We start from the raw sequence: 22,542 nt of genomic DNA, 5'->3' as shown, positions 1-22,542 counted from the left end.
GAATGTGGCAATCTATGTTTGAGAACTAGGTGAGTACCTATTGGCTTTTCCCACTTTATGGTACATGGCACAAATGATTTTTTAATTAACATGATAATGTGTTTAAAGTATTTAAAAATGAAGTTTATTTACTCATGAAATGAATATGTTTATACTAATGTAGAGAATGCATAAAGCATGAAAAGTAATGATAATAATAAATTGCCTGAGCCATGATATCCCCATAACGGGATATAAAGGGATCTATCGGGGTGGCTCTACCCTTCCGCGAGATAAATTACCAAACATATATGATGTTGGGCTAAACTGATTAAAAGGCAATAATGAAAGGTTTTGATAAATTGTGATAAATGTTTTGGGTCTTAAACCTACATATTTCATGAGACATATTTTCATATGTATCTCTTTTTATGTCACGTATCTCATGTGAAAACTAAAGGTGTGACGTGTTCTACAAGTAATGAAGTCCATGGGATGCAAGTGGAGTATAAGTTACATTTAGCTTTGATATTGTAAATCTTTGTTTGATTGCAATGGTTTATTTGACACAATGTTAGTAACGACCAAGAGATTATTTTAAAACTATGTCACAACTAGCATTTTTGGCTAGGAAATTATGTATTCAATCAACTCTTATGTAACTAAAGTTCTAAGATGATATTATGTACAAATGTTCTTTACAAAAGCAAAACATTGAATCAAAACGCGCTCGTGAAGCCCAAAACTTAATTCAATACATCTCACATAGTTAATTATGGGTTTAAAACCCTAAAAATCTCAATTCAAGTTTATTATGGACTAGGATCCTCTTATTGGGCCTAAGGGACCAATAAACCTTCAATTTGACTATTTCGGGCCAAGGAACCGTATTTTGGGCTCTAATTGGACCCAAGCCATGAAACTAAAGTAGTTTGGGTCATATGGACCTAGAATGATTCATTTTATCTCTAATGGGCCATAAATTGTTTCATAAGCCCAAATGGGCTGTAAACTATATTCATGGGCTTCTTTTGGATCGTAAGCACCTATTGGGCCCTAATGGGCCGAAAATTTTATTTTTGGGCTTCAAATTCTCAGTCATGAACCAAATTCAAGCCCAAGATCCATTTTCTTTTTTCCCTCCCTTCCGTTCTCAGTTTTTATAATAAAAAAATGATATTCTTAATAATTTGACACATCATTATTGTATAATGGTAATCTATGCACATTAACCCCCATGTTTCTAGGTCCAAGGTTGTTAACCACCATGTAATAGCCAATAATCTTTCCCCCTCTCTTCTTTTAGTCTCGGCTGAAGATCTCCCCCACCACCCTCATTTTCATTCATTCCAACTCCACCAAAAAGCTCTCTAGAACATCAAGAAATCTCTCCCCATATCTCCAAATTTTCGAGGGTGCCTTGTGAAAGATCAAGAGCTCTTCAACAAAGTTCATCACTCTGGGTCAGTACTTTTTTAAACCTACGGTTTAATTTCAAGATTACATTAAAAATATCTTCTTAACCCATATCACTTCATGATCTATGCTCTTGAACTTCATAGATTTCAAAAATCTCCTCAAGGAATCATCTAGGGCCGAAAACCTTTTCAAATTCTTCATCAAACCGAGAACAACAACCCAAAGTGAGTTCATACCCCCTTGTTTTTGGTTTTTACTATGTTTTGGGGGAGAATACAAGTTGCTTATGTGATAGATCTATGTATTTGTCCATGTTATTTGTGTTTTCTAAGTTATATGTTATGATTATGTGAAGAAACTTCATAAATATCGAAAACTCTATCAAATCTTGACAGTATTTGTAAACTAAAACACTTTATGCAACTTACCATAAAATGAAAGTGTTAAACATGTTAAGGATGTTGAAAAACTAAACAAAATCTTGTAAAGGGACCATTTTTGACAAATAAACAAAAATATGAAGCTTTTATGATACTTCCGGTTTTTCAAGTACCAAAGAGTCATTTTTATATAAAAATGGGTCTTTATGTTATTCATGGTTTTAAAAGGGCCAAAAAAATAATTTTTTACAAAATGGGCTTAAATTTTGGGCCTTCGCGGTTTTATGGGCCAAATTGGAAAAATTATGACATGTGTGGATTAAATTGTCATTTTAAACAAATTTGAGCCAAATAAGTTGTTTCTCTGTTAAAATGGGCTGAAAATGCCAATTTTATTAAATTGGGCCAAAAATGTAAACTTTTATTAAATTAGGCCGAAAATGTCAATTTTCATGATATTGGGCCAAAAATGTTATTTTCAACGAAAGTGGACTAAAATATCATTTTATTTGAAGTAAGCCCATAAAATGTAAACTTTGGTCTTAAAGGACCTAAAGTGTCAATCTTACCAAAAATGTGCCTAAATTCTAAATTTTCGGCTTAATGGGCCAAAAATGTCATCATTACAAAAGTAGGCTTCTTATGTCATTTTCGAAAACAATCGAGCTAAAAGAAAAAATGTAATCACAAATGAACTAAATACATCGATTACATGTTTATTGAGCCTAATACTTACATTTCATGTTTATTGGGCATTATTAGTCCATTTACATGCTTATTGGGCCTGAATTATACATTTCATGTTTATTGGGTCTTAGTGGTCTATTTGCATGCTTATTGGGCCTACATTATACATTACATGTTTATTGGGCCTAGTGGTCCATTTACATGCTTATTAGGCTAGGAAATAACTTACATGTTTAGTGGGCCTTAACTGTCATTCTACATGTATGTTGGGCCTTGTACATTCAGAGACATACTCGTTGGGCTTTGTGTAACATCTGGATTTTCGGGTATGCAATTTTGATTATTTACTTTGAGTTAAGTAGAAGGACTCGCTGAGTTGGTGCCTCAACTCGACGAGTAAGGTCGCGTTTAGATGACGAGTTTAATGAATGGACTCGATGAGTCGGGTATCCGACTTGACGAGTCGGTGCTGATGAGGAAAACCCTAATTGCCTGGATTTGGGACCTATTTAAAGGGTCTTATGGCCTTCATTTATGGCCTTCATTTATGGCCACACAAACCCCTATGAAACCCTAATCGCCCTTGAGAGCTTAGAGTGAGAAATAGCACCTTTGTGAGCTACTTGGTGTGTTCTTTGAAAGGACGGAGAAGAGTTTCAAGGTTTGGAAGCAAGGAGGTCATGGGATTGGCTGCTATTTCACTCCAGACTTTTGTATTAGGTACAAATCTGCACCTAATCTATTGTATTGGATAGATCTCATGGATTTTGGATTCTTTACCCTCTTTTAGAGCTAGGTTATGTAGATGAGAGGTCCCTTTTCGATATAGACATTAGATCTGGACCTTGATATGTCCAGAGAGTCCCTTGAGCTTAGCTCTATGAAGTTCCATGAGTGAGTTGAGCCTAAAACACCATTAAGGTGGTTATTTCATCAAATAGAGCTTAATGTGCCATGCATGGACATCAAGTTCAGACCTTTACGTAACTTTTGAGTGCTAAAAGGACAGATCTATAGATTAGAGGAACAGATCTGACCTCAGAAGGTCAATTGAGTGTTGCCATGGAGGAAACTCGCCGAGTCCATAAGAGAAATCGACGAGTCGGATCGGGTTGCCCCGCGATTCGTGACCAGTGGTAACCCGTCGAGTTGGGAGGTTAGCTTGACGAGTCGAGTTAGGTTTTAGAAGGATTTAGGGTATACGCATGAACTCGTCAAGTTAGCGAGTGCACTGGGTGAGTCTGGTCAAATTTGACCATTGACTGATGTTGACTTCTGAGGACCTTAGGGTTTCGGTCAACTGATTCAAGAGAGACCATGGAGGGGTAGATTCTACCCATCCTTTGGAGATGTGAACATAAAGAGAGTATTGATATGAGATGTTATCATTTGATAGGCGGAGGCAAGACCAAGGATATCGGGCACGAGAGTTACTAGACATGTTACGAGGTGAGTCTTCTCACTATACGTTACCTGGAGTGGTAGTTATGTGCAGACCGGTGGGTCTTATGTGCATGTGTATGTTTGTGATTATGTGCATGTGTATGTTTGTGGTTATGGGCAATGTGTTATATGTATGTTATGTGATATATAGACATGACCAGAGGGTCCAACGACTCATGAGGCCAGAGGGTCCTCAATCAGACCGGAGTGGAGGGTCCAACAAGCTAGACCGGACCAGAGGGTCCAACGAGCTATGAGACTGGAGGATCCCGCTGAGACACATTGACCGAAGGGTCATACCGAGTTATAGCCTCGAGTGGCTTATGTGTTGTATGTGGTAATTTGGGGAACTCACTAAGCATTTATGCTTACCATGTTATGTGTTATGTGTTTCAGGTACTAGCGAAGATCACGGGAGGGCGCCAGCATGATTTGTACACACTGGCAGAAGATTATGTTTTTTGAGATTCTAGGATATGTTTATTTGTGATAACATTTGATAACATGAGATTTGAGAATATTATTTGAATTTTATTGTGTTGAAAAATGAAAAGTTGTTTTGAAAAATTACGTTGTTACACTTTACAAACATAAAACATACACGGAAACATTATACACAACATAATACAATATTCGTGTAACTCAGTTAAGGATCTAGTGAGACACGTCGGTTGACACCTCTCAACTGTACAATCGTAGCCTCTAGTTATAACCAGAGTCTCCTAGAGGGAGAGCGAGAGTTTGTGTATAGATCTATAAGGGGTGACACCCCACACCTGAGTTGTTCGCTACAGTTAGACTAGGCCAGTCTAGGGTGACAAACCTTACCTTAAACAAGCCAGCCCCTGAAAACGCCATGACAGGATAATTCGTCATTATCAAGTATGGTTATAACGACTCACATAGAGATTAACTCCATCATAAATTTGCAGAATAAATATAAAATCTTGTTGATACGAAAACATATATACATTGATATTCGGTCCTAGGGTTTTGAGACCACGACACTTTTATAAACACAAAATATCGGATTTTCTAGGGAAACATACAGTTAGACAATACCTTCTACTTACAACAGAAAATACTGGATCTTTCTGGATTACATTTTTATAACATTCTAAAAACAGAAATCACACATGCATTAATACTTGATTTTGATACATCACTTTCAAACCAATTTACAAAAAAATAATGGATTTTCTGGTGTTTTAGGAATAATACAAAACTTTTCAGTCAAACATGCTTATGAACTCACCTACATTATATATGCTGACATTTTCAAAATAACTTGTATTCTCAGGGTTCCGTTAAACGGAAAGGTCAACAAGAACATGTGGAATTTGTCATCTTTTGTTACCATCATACATTGAATATTTTGGCATGTAATTTATGATACTATACTTGATGTAAACAATGATGGTTGTATTTTGATATGTATGATGATGGTGCTGTCTTGTTTCAATTATATACATTGTGATGATATTACAAGATGAAGTCACCCAAGCCCCCTGACGTTTCCGCCGTCTGGTTCGGGGGTGTGACAGATTGGTATCAAAGCATTGTTTATAGTGAACTGGCATATCTAATCGTACTTCATATGCAACTATAAATACAATGGGTGAAACATCCTAAAAATGCGACCAAAAAATTTTGTGTTTAAATAATAATAAAAGTCATAACACTGAATGCCATATAATAAAACCGTACGTCAGATATCTCAAAAGCCATAATAAAAGTGTCGTATCAAAAATTGTATCAAATCACATCTAGGTATCTGAACAAAAATCCCAGGAAAAAAGTTGAAGTTGTGGTGTGTGCGATGCTATCATACCGAGCTCTTCCCTTTACTCGCGAAAGTACCTGAAACCAAAACTGAAACTGTAAGCACAAAGCTTAGTGAGCTCCCCCAAACTACCACATACCATACAATAACATATAAACACATACTGGGCCTTGCCCACTACATCGGACCGAAGTTCGAAACTAACCAGGGCCTTGCCCTCTACATCGGATAGAAGTCCGGAAACTGCATTGGACCGAAGTCCAGAACTACCCAGGGACTTGCCCTCTGTATCGGACCGATGTCTGGAAACTGCATCGGACCAAAGTCCGAATCTGACTGGGACCTTGTCCTCTGCATCGGACGGAAGTCTAGAAACTGCATCGGACTAAAGTCCGGAAACTGCATCGGACCGAAGTTCGGAACTGAATGGGGCCTTGTCCCCTACATCGGACCGAAGTCCGGAACTAACTGCATCGTACCGAAGTCTGGAAACTGAGCATAACATAGCATGGCATAAACATATCAACTAGCATGAAACACATAAACTGCATACTACATCGGGGCGTAGCCCGGAACAAATAACACATAAATCCTGTCTAAGCCACGAAGGCATCAAACACACTAAAAACTGCATCGGACCGAAGTCCGGAAACTACTACTAGCTAAACGGGCCGGCATTGTGGCCTTAGACTTGTTCCTACTAGAAGGAAACTCACCTCGTAAACGGGCTGGTAAATGAACTGCTCTGGAAACTGTCTGCTGCTGCTCCTGTATCTCCCCGGCTACAATTTCCATAACACACTGAATTAAATATTGATAACTATACTAAGGGTAAAATAACTATTTTACCCCTGATCAATGTCAATCCTATTAGTCAAAGTCAACATACAATTGACCTGACTCGTCGAGTTGGGTCACCAACTCGTCGAGTCCTCACCCTCACTTCCTTGCTTCTGCTCGCTACTACTCGTCGAGTTTGGCATAGACTCGACAAGTTCCTCTTCAATGCTGTCACTCAGTCAATCTGCATCCGACTCGCTGAGTTGTATGAACAACTCATCGAGTCCTCCTTCAACGTATGAACACTCTGGTTGTGACTTGCCGAGTTGTATGATTAACTCGTCGAGTCTGATCTAGAGGTATGAAGATTGTCTTGGTCTCACAACTCGACTCACCAAGTCCGAAGAATGACTCACTATGTCGCATGCATGCAATAACTATTCAGACGATTCAACTCAAAACCAACGCATCCAACTGATAAATCTGGACTCCTAAGGCTTGGTTTGCACGTAAAGGTTCCATTTTTACGTGCACAAATACTACTAAAGAGGTTTATAGGCATTAAATGCGTGAATAAGGTTAGATCTAGGGTTTATATGCAACAAGGTTCAATAAAGGTATTAGATCTGGGTTTTGGGACAGAAATATGATTAGATATGAAAGCTATACAACTACACAAGCCCCCTTACTAGATTAAGCTCATAAATGGGCAAAAATGTAACCTAAATGAGATCCCTAAGGAGAAACAACCAAGGAACAGAAAGAGTCCGATTAATACCTCAAATGCCTCTGAAATGGATGCAAGAACTTGATTCCTTTCTTCTCCTTTGAATCTAGCCTTCCTCTTCTTTTCCAGTCTTCACTCTTTACACAAAAATGACCAAAACACTCAAGATAGGTTAAGGTGTTGCTATGAGACGTTCTGAGGGTGAGGGAGGCCAGATTGGGCGCATAAGGGGGATTATATAGGGTGCAAAACCTGTGGATCTAGGGTTTCTTCCAAGCTGGCGGACTCGCCGAGTCTAGGATATGGACTCGTCGAGTCGTCCACTTTCACGTGCTCGAAATCCCGTCTCTACTCAACGAGTTGGGCAACAGACTCGTCGAGTCCCTCTTGAAAAACTTGAAAAAATAAACATTAAATATCATACCAGAAATGGGGGCGTTGGAACTCTCCCCCACTTGTCTCAGACTTCATCCTCGAAGTCTACTGTTGCTGCATCTGCGAACAAATCTGGGTAGTGCTCCCTCATTGCCTCCTCTGCCTCCCATGTCCACTCAGATCCCTTCCGGTGCTGCCACTGCACCTTTACCAACTGAACCACCTTGTTCCTCAAGGTTTTCGTCTTCCGATCCATGATCGCTATGGGTTTCTCAATATAATTCAGGCTACTATCAACTTGAAGGTCCTCCAAGGGTACTACTACTGTCTCATCCACCAAGCACTTCCTCAACTGAGAAACATAGAAAGTGTTGTGGATTTGACTGAGCTCTGCCGGAAGATCCAACCAATAAGCAACCCGTCCCACCCGGGCCAAAACCCTAAAAGGACCAATGAACCTGGGGCCCAACTTGCCCCTCTTTCGAAACCTGATAACACCCTTCCAGGGTGACACCTTTAGGAGGACCATATCGCCCACCTGGAATTCCAAGTCTGAACGCCTCCTATCGGCGTAACTCTTCTGCCGACTCTACACAGTCTGCAGTCTGCTACGAACCTGTTGGATCATCTCTGTCGTCTTGAGCACCACTTCGGTGCTCCCAATGACTCGCTGACCGACCTCGCCCCAACAAATCGGGGTCGTGCACTTCCTCCCATAGAGCATCTCGAAAGGAGGTTGATCAATACTCGCATGGTAACTGTTGTTATACGAAAATTCCGCTAACGGAAGATACGTATCCCAACTGACACCAAAGTCCAGAACACATGCCTGCAGCATGTCCTCGAGAGTCTGAATCATTCTCTCACCCTGCCCGTCCTTCTAAGGATGGAAAGCGGTGCTAAAATGGAGACGAGTACCCATCTCATCGTGAAACCGCTTCTAGAATCTGGAAGTAAAACAGACATCTCGGTCTGACACCACTGAAACAGGCACTCCATGCCATGCCACCACCTCTCGCACATATATATCGGCTAGCTTCTCAGCCCATATGCTCTCCTGGATCAGTATAAAATGAGCACTCTTCGTCAACCGATCCACTATAACCCAAATCGCATCCACTCCACGTGTCGTCCTGGGAAGCTTAGTGATGAAATCCATAGTGATATCGTCTCATTTCCACACTGGTATGTCCAACGACTGCATCTTGCCGTGAGCCGTCTGGTGCTCCGCCTTAACCTTCCTGCAGGTCAGGCATCTTTCCACATACCAGGCGACATCCCGCTTCATGCAGGGCAACAAATAGTCGGGTCGAATATCCCTATACATCTTCGTTGCCCCTGGATGGATTGAAAATCGAGACTTATGGGCCTCATCCATCAACACCTTCCGCACTCCGCCCCAGTACGGTACCCATACTCTCCCATGAAGGGTCAACAATCCTCGGCTATCGTATTCAAAAGAAGCTACTCGGCCCATAATCCTCTCACACTTCTGCCTCTCCTCCTTAAGGCCCTCGGCCTGCGCCACTTTGATTTGCTTCAATAATGGAGTAATCACTGTCATCCTCAAACAAATGTCTCTGATCGGGCCCGTTACTGCCTTGCGGATCAGGGCGTCGGCTACCATGTTGGCCTTCCCTGGGTAATAAAGGATCTCACAATAATAATCCTTCAACACATCTAACCATCGCCTCTGCCTCATGTTTAGATTTGGCTGGTCCATGAGGTACCTCAAGCTCTTATGATTCGTGTAAATGGTACACCAGACCCCATAGAGGTAATGTCTCCAAATCTTGAGGGCAAACACCACTGCCCCCAACTCCAAATCATACGTAGGATAGTTAGCCTCGTGAGGCTTCAACTGTCTCAAGGCATAAGCTATCACACGGCCTCGCTGCATCAACACTGCTCCCATACCTGTGATCGAGGCATCACAGTATACTACGAAATCCTCTACTCCTTCTGGCCAGTTAAGAATTGGTGCCTCGTACAATCTCTGCCTGAGGGTCTCAAACGTCACCTGCTGCTCAGGCCACCAACGAAACGCCACCGACTTCTTAGTTAGTCGGGTGAGCGGTACTGCTATCTTGGAGAAATACTGGATGAATCTCCTATAATATCCTGCCAAACCTAGGAAGCTCCGAATCTCGGATGGAGATCTCGGGACTTCCCACTGCATAAAGGCCTCTATCTTGGCCGGATCTACCAAAATACCCTTCTGGTTAATGAGATGACCAAGGAACTGCACCTCACGCAACCAGGACTCGCACTTGGAGAACTTTGCGAAAAGTCTCTCCCTCCTCAAAATCTCTAGCACCTCTCTCAGGTGCTCTTCGTGCTGCTCCTGAGTCTTGTAATACACCAAGATATCATCTATGAATACTATTACAGACCGATCCAGCATCGGCCTGCACACGCGATTCATGAGATCCATGAATGCGGTTGGAGCATTGGTGAGCCCAAACGGCATCACCACGAACTCATAATGACCATACCGGGTCTTGAAAGCAGTCTTCTGCACATCCTCGTCTCTGACTCGCATCTGATGATACCCGGAGCGTAAATCGATCTTGGAAAACCAAGATGCTCCCTACAGCTGATCAAACAAATCATCTATCCTTGGAAGTGGGTAACTGTTCTTCACCGTTACCTTATTCAGCTCCCGGTAATCTATACACATACGGTGCGACTCGTCCTTTTTCTTTACAAACAAAATCAGTGCACCCCAGGGCGAACTGCTCGGCCTGATAAAACCCTTGTCTAGCAGCTCTTGCATCTGCATAGATAACTCCTGCATCTCTGGGGGAGCCAACCGATATGGTGCCTTGGCTATCGGAGCCGCACCAGGGATTAGGTCAATCCCGAACTCGACCTGCCTCTCAGGAGGTATTCCCGGCAAATCCTCAGGAAATACATCCTGGTAGTATCGTACCACCAGAACATCATCAACTGTCGTCTTTCCCTTCTCTCGGGCATCTAAAACATAGGCAATATAACCAACGCAACCCTGCTGAAAATAACACCTTGCTCTCGCCGCTGAACACAAAATTGGTCCGCGTTGTGGCCTCTCGCCCTGAATCACTAACTCTCCCCCACTGGGAGTGAGAACCCTCACTAACTACAGCTCACAATATATCACCACCCCATTGGGGCTCAGCCAATCCATGCCTACTATAACCTTATTCCCTCACAGGGGAATAGGGACCAAGTCCACCGGAAACCGCTCATCGAATAACTGTAGAGAACATCCTCTGTGTACCCTTGTAACCCTAACGGACCTATCAGCTGCTATCTCAACCTCAAGTGGACAATCTAGCTCCCCAGGAGCTCTGCTAAACCTCTTGCTAAGCGCAAGATAGACAAATGAGCGGGTAGCCCCTGAATCAAACAATATTGTAGCTGAAATGTTGTTCACTGAGAACAACCCTATACAAAACATATAACCATAAGAACCAATCAGAAATAAATGTAAAGATAAGGGAAAAATACATACCCGTCACCACGTCATAAGTCGCTCTTGCTTCCTCTGTTGTCAGCTGAAAAGCCCTACTCTTTGCCACCGGCGTCTCAGCTCGGCCCTGACGGCCATTTGTAATCCTCAAAGTAGCAGGAGCAGGTGCTGACACCTTTCCTGCAGCAGCTAAACTCAGACACTGGGACTTTTTATGTCCCCTCTGATTGCAATGGAAGCAAATCAGATCTGATGCTGCAACAGCGGTAGCAATGGCTATACCATCTCTGCTTATATGCCCAGTCCGACCGCACTTGTAGCAGCCGGCACACCCTGCCTTGCACGCCCTATCGTGCATTCTACCACACTTTCCACACCGAGCGTGGCTCTACTGACTCCAAGCTCTGTGATCTGAACCCTTGGGCTTTTTGCCCGCACTCCCTGTACCTGGAGCCACCTCCGGCTTCCTCTTTCTCTCCATCTCAAGGTTAATCTCTCTCTCTCTCGAGCCCTAGCAATCACGTCATCCAGCGTTTTACAGTTGGACCGGCTCACAAACTGGCGGATATCACTCCGTAGAATCTCATGATAACAAGCCTTCTTCATTTCCTCATCAGCCGCGTACTGAGGAACAAGAAGAGCCCTCTCCCTGAACTTGGCGGTAATCTCTGCCATTGTCTCTGTAGTCTGGGTAAGATTCTGGAACTCGCGTGCTAACTGCTGCACCTCAATAACCGGTGCGAACTCGGCTCTAAACCTGGTAGTAAATTCTTCCTAGGTCATGGCATCCAAAGTTGCGTCATCCCTGATGGCATGACCAATCTCCTCCCACCAATCTCGTGCCCTATCCTTCAGAAGACAGGATGCCAATCTGACCTTGTCCCCCTTGGGAAAACTGCTCATGCGGAATGCGTTGGCCACATCCGCCAATCATTTGGTACTCGCTATGGGCTCCCGCGCCCCGTGCTAATCCGGAGCTCCGCATGTTCGGAACTCCCTAAAAGTAAGTGTGTGCGACCCTATAATGGTCTCCACCTCAGCACGGAAGGTGCTCAACCTCTCGTCCATCAACTCTAAGATACCCTCCTTGATCGAACCGAAGATCACAGGAGTCTGCTCAAGTATGGTGCAAGTAATCTATGAAGAGAGAAACTCCCTAGTCTGCTCATCCAACTGCCCGGCCTCCGGGCCTGATCCTGATCCCCCTCCGGCACCTGAACTGTCGACTGCTGGTCTAGGGCGTAATACCACCATTCTGAAACACAACATCATAAACATCAGGAACACTATATATCTCGAGGAATCACTACTACCACAAGTTTCCTGGTCTCATCTCAGTTTTCCTTGATTCGAGTACAGATCCTCTGCTTTCAGTAGTACGGACCCATACTACCTTCCACATCTATCTGTACTTTCCTCAAGTACTACCTTGACTCCACCAAGTCACTATTACTGCTAATAATCTCTGCTACTCCCATCCAAGACTTGCCCTAAGGAATTCTATGACTATACCCGATCCAGTCCTCAGCTGCTGAAAGCCTCCTTGTGATGCCAATTAACCATCACCTGAATACCATCACATGCGGCGAGGCTCAAATAATCCTTCAAGTAAAAGACTCGTCCCTACAACGGTTAGACTCAGACAAGAGCTGTGCCATAGAGCCAAGTCTAGCACTCTGAGATTATTCAACCCTGTTCACATGTGACGTGACGCATTCACCTAATGGCTAACTCCCATCACTCAGAGTCCCACAAAGCATAAAGGAAGCAGCATTCAGAGACAGGAGACTACTCAAGCAAATCTATTCTCATAACGATAAACTACACTAGCATGCAATGCTAAGCTCATACTATCAGGCATAACCTAAACAGGCTATCCTACTATTGTCTACTCAATACAAGCATGCAATTCTCATAAAGCTGAAACACATATAGCAAGAAAATAAGGCATCCTCCTAGATCCTTAGTCCTATTCTAGCATGCTGTTCTACTGAAACTAAAACTGACAATCATAACATAAACTTGTATGGGTAATTTGGGAGTACTTACTTGAGCTCGGCTAATCGCATGCACCACACCCTTTTCTCTTTTCAAAGTTCTTTTCTTTCTAACATTCTTTTTACTTTTCAAAAACTCTTTTCTTTCGAAAACATTTTACCATTTCCTTAGTTTGAGTTCAGACACACCCGAAAATGTGCCCGAATCCCTCAAACCAAGGCTCTGATACCAACTTGAAACATCCCAAAAATACAACCCAAAATTTTTTTTTTTAAATAATAATAAAAGTCATAACACTGAATGCCATATAATAAAACCATACCTTGGATAACTCAAAAGCCATAATAAAAGTTTCGTATCAAAAACTGTATCAAATCACATCTAAGTATCTGAACAAAACTTCCTAGAATAAAGTTGAAGTTGTGGTGTGTGAGATGTTATCATCTCGAGCTCTTCCCTTTACTTGTGGAAGTACCTGAAACGAAAACTGAAACTGTAAGAACAAAGCTTAGTGAGCTCCCCCAAACTACCACATACCATACAATAACATATAAACACATATTGGGCCTTGCCCACTACGTCAGACCGAAGTCCCGAAACTGCATCGAACCAAAGTCCAGAACTAACCAGGGCCTTGCCTTCTGCATCGGACAGAAGTCCAGAAACTGCATCAAATCGAAGTCCGAAAACTGTATCGGACTGAAGTTCGGAACTAACCAGGGCCTTGCCCTCTGCATCGGACGGAAGTCCGGAAACTACGTCGGACCAAAGTCCAAAAACTGCATCGGACCGAAGTCCAGAACTGACTAGGACCTTGTCCTCTGCATCAGATGGAAGTCCGAAAACTGCATCAGACCGAAGTCCGGAAACTGAGCATAACATAGCATGGCATAAACATATCAACTAGCATGAAACACATAAACTGCATACTGCATCGGGCCGTAGCCCGGAACACATAACACATAAATCCTGTTTGAGCCACGAAGGCATCAAACACACTAAAAACTGCATCGGACCGAAGTCCGGAAACTACTACTAGCTAAACGGGTCGGCATTTTGGCCTTAGACACGTTCCTACTAGAAGGAAACTCACTTCGTAAATGGGCTGGTAAATGAACTGCTCTGGAAACTGTCTGTTGCTGCTCCGGTATCTCCCCGGCTACAATTTCCATAACACACTGAATCAAATACTGATAACTATACTGAGGGTAAAATAACTATTTTACCCCTGATCAATGTCAATCCTATTGGTCAAAGTCAACATACAATTGACCTGACTCGTCGAGTTGGGTCACCAACTCGTCGAGTCCTCACCCTCACTTCCTTGCTTCTGCTCGCTACTACTCGTTGAGTTTGGCATAGACTCGACAAGTTCCTCTTCAATTTTGTCACTCAGTCAATCTGCATCCGACTCGCCGAGTTGTATGAACAACTCGTCGAGTCCTCCTTTAACGTATGAACATTCTGGCTGTGACTCGCAGATTTGTATGATCAACTCGTCGAGTCTGATCTAGAGGTATGAAGATTGTCTTGGTCTCGCGACTTGACTCGCCGAGTCTGAAGAATGACTCGCCGAGTCGCATGCATGCAATAACTATTCAGACGATTCTGCTCAAAACCAATGCATCCAGCTGATAGATCTGGGCTCCTAAGGCTTGGTTTGCACGTAAAGGTTCCATTTTTACGTGCACAAATACTCCTAAAGAGATTTATAGGCATTAAATGCATGAATAAGGTTAGATCTATGGCTTATATGCAACAAGGTTCAATAAAGGAATTAGATCTAGGTTTTGGGAAAGAAATATGATTAGATCTGAAAGCTATACCACTACACAAGCCCCCTTACTAGATTAAGCTAATAAATGGGCAAAAAGGTAACCTAAATGAGATCCCTAAAGAGAAACAACAAAGGAATAGAAAGAGTCTGATTAATACCTCAAATGCCTCTGAAATGGATGCAAGAACTTGATTCCCTTCTTCTCCTTTGGATCTAGCCTTCCTCTTCTCTTCCAATCTTCACTCTTTACAAAAAAATGCCCAAAAACACTCAAGATAGGTTAAGGTGTTGCTATGAGGCGTTCTGAGGGTGAGGGAGGCCAGATTAGGCATATAAGGGGGATTATATAGGGTGCAAAACCCGTGGATCTAGGGTTTCTTCTAGGTTGGCGGACTCGTCGAGTCCAGGATATGGACTCATCGAGTCACCCACTTACACATGCTCGAAATCCCGTCTGAACTCGACGAGTTGGGCAACAGACTCGTTGAGTCCCTCTTGAAAAACTTGGATAAATAAACATTAAATATCATACCAGAAATGGGGGCGTTATAATGGGACTAAAACACTCTGAATAAGATGATACCTTAGTATGCAATAAACCTATAACACCAAAAGCCCCAGGAGGAAATTGAACATTGTGATTAAACCCGGACAGTTATGTTGTCATATTGGGGATAAATATAGCCTGATCAACTATATTTATTCATAATATGAGCAACATGTGTTTGGGAGTGATCATAGCGGGAAATGGATCTTGAAGCTTACCTTGTATCCAAGAACTCTGAGGACCTCAAACTTAAATAATTAAAATACTATAGGAGTATTTTAAAATGTTATATGCATACTCTTCTTACACATCTCCCATCCCTCGTGCAGACACTATGGCCGGATTTCACTATTTGGAAGATCCCTATTTCCCCAACCAGGGGAATAATAGATGGTTGGAGCCAGAGGAACAACCAGAGGAAGAGCCAAAGGAAGAACCAGAGGAAGAGTCAGAGGAAGAACCAGAGGAAGAGCCTATAGGAGGACCGGTAGAACCGGTAGCTGACTCAGACGAGGAGGATGCTGATGGCAGCGACACAAATGACTCGGATATGGGGTACGAAGTCATCAATCCACGGTACATGTCCAAGATGCCCCCATACAGGATGGGCCCCAATTATCCTATGCCCCCATGGGAACACAACATCTGGAGATGGAGCTGCCAACAAGGGGTGCAACCCCCATTTGGTATGAACCGGGACTACTACGACTTGAGTCACGGTGGACCCGCCGACCGAGCCTTGCCTGTGATAGTAAGGAGGACACACGATCTCGGCAAGCAGGCAGTTGAACGTGCGGATAGGATGACACATGATGTAGTCGGGGACTAGCAAGCGCACTAGACAGCATTGGAAGCCTAGCTTCGGGCCGCCAAGCACCACCTGGATAGACTTCAGGGCACATCTACCTCGTCGTCAGCACCACCAGACCCATCCCGTTGCAACTAGTACCCGTTCACCCACTACCATTATGATTTCATTTATAAACTACCTTATATACTATCGACTACATGATTAAGTGATTACACTACTCATGAAGTCATTACTCTGTCGAATTTTATTTCACTACATGTATTATATGCCTTACGTAGGCAAATTTTCATGTATATATTTTACCATGATGTTGTTATCTGCTATGTGTTCTATTACTCTTACTACATGTTGATTGTATGCATTCACTCACTTATACACAACTAAATCATTTAGACTGTGCTATAACAAAGAAATCATGAAAGAAAATACATTGGAAACTCAACATCTTTTCGTTCCATCACAGAAAGATGCCTCAAAGACCAAACCACGGAAACAACACGGCACTGACACCACCAGAGATAAACTCATCTGCATTCCAAGTGGTAGTGTCAACTGCGGTCACTACAGCACTAGCGTAGATTCACAATGGAAACAACAGTGGAGGTAACGGGCAAGGAGCTAGAAGCAAAAATTAGGGAACAAATCAAGGACCCACAAGAACCGTACCTACAAAGACTTCACAAACGCCAAGCCTCGAAACTTCAATGGGACAGGAGGTTTAATAACCCTGAAAAGATGGATAGAAAAGGTGGAATCAATGTTTGAGATCTACGGATGTCCTGAGGAGTGCAAGGTGAAGTTTGCAGCCTACACATTCATTGATCAAACCCTCTCTTGGTGGAATGCTCATGTGGAGGCCATGACACTCCCGGTTGCGAACACTATGCCTTGGGAGGAACTTAAGGAAATGTTGATGGCCGAGTACTGTCTAAGGGGAGAAATCCAGAAAATTAAGCAAGAATTGTGGAACCTCACAGTCCAAAACTCTGAAATTGATGCTTACATATCAAGGTTTAGTGAGTTATCTCTCTTGTGTCTAGGAATGATCACATGTGAAGGCAAGAAGATTGAAAGATTTATTTGGGGATTGACCGTGCCAATCCAAGGGAATGTGATAGCAACAAACCCAGCAATGTATGACAGTGCAAAAAGACTAGCTATGAAACTATACGACCATTGCAACAAAAAGGGTGCCAAAGCAGGGGAAACTGAAGTAAAAAAGGAGGGTGATAACAAGAAGTGTAACAACAACAAGCGAAAAGGGCGAAAAAACTCAAAGTCATCAAAGAAGCAACAAACAATAGCAATTCATGCTGCTACTGCTCAGGTCACTTCGACACCACATGCTCCAGCCTCATCCACACCAAATGTTCCCAAACAATACTTAGGGACCCTGCCCAAGTGTAGCAATTGAAATTTCCACCATCATGAAGAATGTAGGGAGATGTATTGCACAAGTTGCAATCGAAAGGGGTCATACCGCAAGGTACTGTAGAACTCAGTCTCAACAGAATCAGCAGCCAAACAACAACAACTACAACAACAACAAAAACAACAAAAACAACAACAACAAAAACAACAACAACAACAACAACAACAACAGCAGCAATAGCAGCAGCAGCAACAACAACAAAAACAACAACAACAACAACAACAACAACAGCAACAACAACAACAACAACAACAACAACAGCAACAACAGCAACAACAGCAACAACAGCAACAACAGCAAACAACAGCAACAACAACAACAACAACAACAACAACAAAAACAACAACAACAACAACAACAACAACAACAACAAACAACAACAACAACAACAGCAACAACATTAGGGCTAGTCACACCTGCTATGGGTGTGGAGGAACTGATCATTTCAAGCGCAACTACCCCAAAGCCAACAACCAGGGAGCAGGAACATCAGGAAGGAAGGGAGCAGGAACATCAGGAAGGATGTTGACAATGGGTCAAGGTGAAGCAGTTCAGGACCCAATAGTTGTTACTTGTACGTTCCTACTTAACAACACATACGCATGCATCTTATTCGATAGTGGGGGGGAGCGAAGTTTTGTTAGTAATAAGTTCAAACAGTTACTAAATCAACAACCCCAGAAGCTCAATGAATCCTTCACAGTGGAAAAGGCTCATGGGAAAACTGAAACAACCAAAGATGTCTATGTAGGGTGCACATTAACACTAAATGATCACTCTTTTCAAATAGACTTGATAGTGGTAAGTATTAGGAGTTTTGAAGTGATAATCGGCCGGGATTGGTTAAGGCCCCATCATGCTGATATTATGTGTCACAAGAAGGTCATTCACCTTCATCTTTCTAATCACGAAACCCTAATAATCTATGGTGATAAACTTGGAGCCAATCTTCGTCTCATTTCGTGCATCAAGGCACAAAAGTTCCTACACAAGAAGAACTATGCATTCATCACTCATGTTGTGGATAAGACCAAAGAAGAAGTGAACGTTAAAGACATCCCAGTGGCATGCGACTTCCCGGATGTATTTCCAGAAGACCTTTCAGGAATACCCCTAGAAAGACAGGTCGAATTCCAAATCGACCTAATACCAGGAGTCACATCAACTGCCAAATCACCCTACAGGTTATCTCTCGTTGAAATGTAGGAGTTATCCAGTTAATTAAGTGAGCTGCTGAGCAAGGGATTCATCCGACCAAGCTTCTCACCCTGGGGAGCTCCGGTCTTGTTTGTCAAGAAAGAGGACGGATCCTTTAGAATGTGCATCGATTATAGGGAATTAAACAAGTCAATGTCAAAAACTGATACCCACTTCCTTGGATTGACGATCTATTTGACCAGCTTCAAGGAGCTAGTTATTTTTCAAAAATAGATCTGAGATCCATTCATCATCAACTCTGAGTTCCGGAAGAGAACATTCCAAAAACTGCCTTTCGAATTCGATACGGTCATTATGAATTTATCGTGATGCCTTTCAGTTTAACAAATGCCCCCACTCATTTATGGACCTCATGAATCAAGTTTGACGCCCATTCCTTGATAAATTCATGATTGTCTTCATCAACGATATTCTTATCTACTCTAGAAGCAAAGAAGAGCATGGTCAACACCTCCATCAAATATTGGAAACCCTAAGAGCTGAAAGATTATATGTGAAGCTCTCCAAATGCGAGTTTTGGCTCTGTAGTGTTAACGTTTTGGGTCATGTTGTTAACAAGGAAGGGATTCATGTAGATCCTTCAAAGATCAAATCCATTGAAGGTTGTGCGATCCCGAAAACACCAATGCAAATCCATCAATTCTTGGGTCTCGCAGACTACTACTGAAGGTTTATCCATAATTTTTCTGAGATAGCCAAACCCCTTACCACATTGACACAAAAAGGTGTGTCTTTTAGCTGGACAGAAAAGCAAGAGGCTGCCTTCCAAACCTTGAAGCAAGCCCTCTGTAGTGCACCAGTGTTATCCTTACCGAAGGGAACCGAAGACTTCGTGGTCTACTGCGATGCTTCGAATTACGGGTTAGGTTGTGTCCTTATGAAAAGTTGAAAAGTGATAGGTTACACATTTAGGAAATTAAGGACACATGATGTAAATTACACCACTCATGATCTTGAGCTAGGAGTTATGGTCTTCTCCCTAAAGATTTGGAGGCACTACCTCTACGGTACAAAGTGCACCATCTTCACCAATCACAAAAGCCTCCAGCACATTCTAAACCAAAAGGGCTTAAACATGAGGCAGCGAAGATGGGTTTAGCTGTTAAATGATTACGAGTGCGAGATCAAGTACCACCAAGGAAAGGCTAATGTTGTAGCCGATGCCCTGAGTAGAAAAGAATACTCAGGTCCCTGGGTCAGAACCTTATCAATAACCATCCAATCCCACCAAACCTCGCAAATCAAGGAATCCCAAACATATGCATTGAAAACGGAGAACGTCATGAATGAAACACTACGTAGGATTGATAAAAATTTTGAAGCCAAAGAGGACGGAGCTTATTATTTCATGAACAGAATCTGGGTCCCTAAATTTGGAGGATTCAGAGAAAGGATTATGAACAAAGCCCACAAGACGCAATATTCCGTACATGCAGGTTCGGACAAGATGTACCTGGACATTAAGGAACATTATTGGTGGCCAAATATAAAGGCAGAGATCACCACTTACGTGGGCAAGTGTCTCACTTGCGCCAAGGTAAGAGTGGAATACCAAAAGCCCTCGAGACTATTACAACAACCAGTAATACCCGAGTGGAAATGGGAAAGGATTACTATAGACTTCGTGACAAAATTACCTAGGACGACAGACGGATTGGATGCTATTTAGGTAATCATCAATAGGTTAACTAAATCCGCTCATTTCCTACCAATAAAAGAATCTTACAAGATGGAAATATTGACATGAATCTACATCAAAGAAATTGTAAGACTTCATGGGGTGCTAGTGTCCATTATCTCAGATCGAGATAGTAGATTTACTTCACGATTTTGGCAGTCGCTTTAGAAGGAAATGGGAACACAACTAGATATGAGCACTGGCTACCACCCTCAAACCGATGGCCAAAGCGAACGAACCATCCAAACACTCGAAGACATGCTCCGAACCTGTGTGATTGATTTCGGCAAGTCATGGGATACCCACTTGCCATTGGTTGAATTCTCATACAACAATAGTTATCACACGAGTATCAATGAGATTTCTCCTTTTGAGGCTTTATATGGTCGCAAATGCAGATCACCTCTATGCTGGGCTAGAGGGCTAGAAATCATTCGAGAAACGACTAGAAAATATAATCCAAATCGGAGCCCGACTCCAAGCATCACGAGACCAACAAAAGAGCTATGCTGACAAACGGTGAAAGCCTCTATAATTCCAAGTTGGAGACCGAGTGCTATTGAAAGTGTCACCTTGGAAAGGAATGATCCGTTTTGGGAGACGGGGAAAACTAAACCCACAATATATTGGACCATTCGAGATTCTTGCCAGAATTGGCCCAGCGACTTATAAGTTGCAACTACCTGCAGAGCTCAGCAACGTATACCCCATGTTCCACGTCTCGAATTTGAAGAAGTGCTTATCAGATGAAACTCATGCCATTCAATTAGAAGAGATATAATTAAACGAGAATCTCCTATTCATTGAAGAACCAGTCGAGCTAATGGATAGGGAAGTGAAGCGTGCGAAACAGATCCGCATTTCGATTGAGCAGGTTCGATGGAAAGCCAAAGTGTGGACCGGAATTCACATGGGAACACAAAGACTAGATGAAGCATAAGTACCCGCACTTATTCTCCCATTTATGATCCTACCTTTCAAAAGAATTTTGGGATGAAATTCCCCCTTATGGGGGGGATGATGTCACAACTAGCATTTTTTGCTAGGAAATTCTGTATTCAAGTAATCAACTCTTATGTAACTAAAGTTCTAAGATGATATTATGTACAAATGTTCTTTCCAAAAGCAAAACATTGAATCAAAACTCGCTCGTGAAGCCCAAAACTTAATTCAATACATCTCACATACTTAATTATGGGTTTAAAACCCTAAAAATCTCGGTTCAAGTTTATTATGGACTAGGATCCTCTTATTGGGCCTAAGGGACCAATAAACCTTCAATTTTACTATTTCAGGCCAAGGAACCCTATTTTGGCTCTAATTGGACCAAAGCCATGAAACTAAAGTAGTTTGGGTCATATGGGCCTAGAATGATTCATTTTATCTCTAATGGGCTATAAATTGTTTCATAAGCCCTAATGGGCTATAAACTATATTCATGGGCTTCTTTTCGACCGTAAGCTCCTATTGGGCCAAAAAAAATATTGTTGGGCTTCAAATTCTCAGTCATGAACCAAATTCAAGCCCAAGATCCATTTTCTTTTTACCTCCCTACCATTCTCAGTTTTTATAATAAAAAACAATGAGATTCTTAATAACTTGACACATCATTATTGTATAATGGTAATCTATGCACATTAACCCCCATGTTTCTTGGTCCAAGGTTGTTAACCACCATGTAATAGCCACTAATCTTTCTACCCTATCTTATTCTAGTCTCGGCCAAAGATTTCCCCTACCACCCTCATTTTCTTTCATTCCAACTCCACCAAAAAGCTCACTAGAACATCAAGAAATCTCTCCCCGTATCTCCAAATTTTCTATGGTGCTTTGTGAAAGATCAAGAGCTCTTCATCAAATTTCATCACTCGTGGTAAGTTCTTGTTTAAACCTATGGTTTAACTTCAAGATTACATCAATAATCTCTTCTTAACCCATATCATTTCATGATCTATGCTCTTGAACTTCATAGATTACAAAAATCTCCTCAAGGAATCATCTAGGGCCGAAACCTTCTTCAAACTCTTCATCAAACCAAGACAACAACCTAAAGTGAG

General features: G+C 42.3%; 1 protein-coding gene across 1 annotated transcript; it reads left to right on the top strand.

Moving 5' to 3' along the window:
- The first annotated feature begins 18,120 nt into the window (after window positions 1-18,120).
- Window positions 18,121-18,795, top strand: LOC145010415 (uncharacterized). The gene has a single exon (XM_078968958.1). It carries the CDS (start codon window positions 18,121-18,123, stop codon window positions 18,793-18,795), a length of 675 nt encoding a protein of 224 aa, XP_078825084.1.
- The last annotated feature ends 3,747 nt before the right edge of the window (window positions 18,796-22,542 follow it).

This window comes from Lactuca saligna, chromosome 8 (genome assembly GCF_052625555.1).
Source record: "Lactuca saligna cultivar CGN05327 chromosome 8, ASM5262555v1, whole genome shotgun sequence".
NCBI lineage: Eukaryota > Viridiplantae > Streptophyta > Magnoliopsida > Asterales > Asteraceae > Lactuca > Lactuca saligna.
This window is presented reverse-complemented; position numbering and strand designations above follow the sequence as displayed.

Excerpts from the sequence above, each read along its gene's own strand:
- LOC145010415 (XM_078968958.1), top strand. The coding sequence starts at position 18,121 with ATGGGTCAAGGTGAAGCAGTTCAGGACCCAATAGTTGTTACTTGTACG.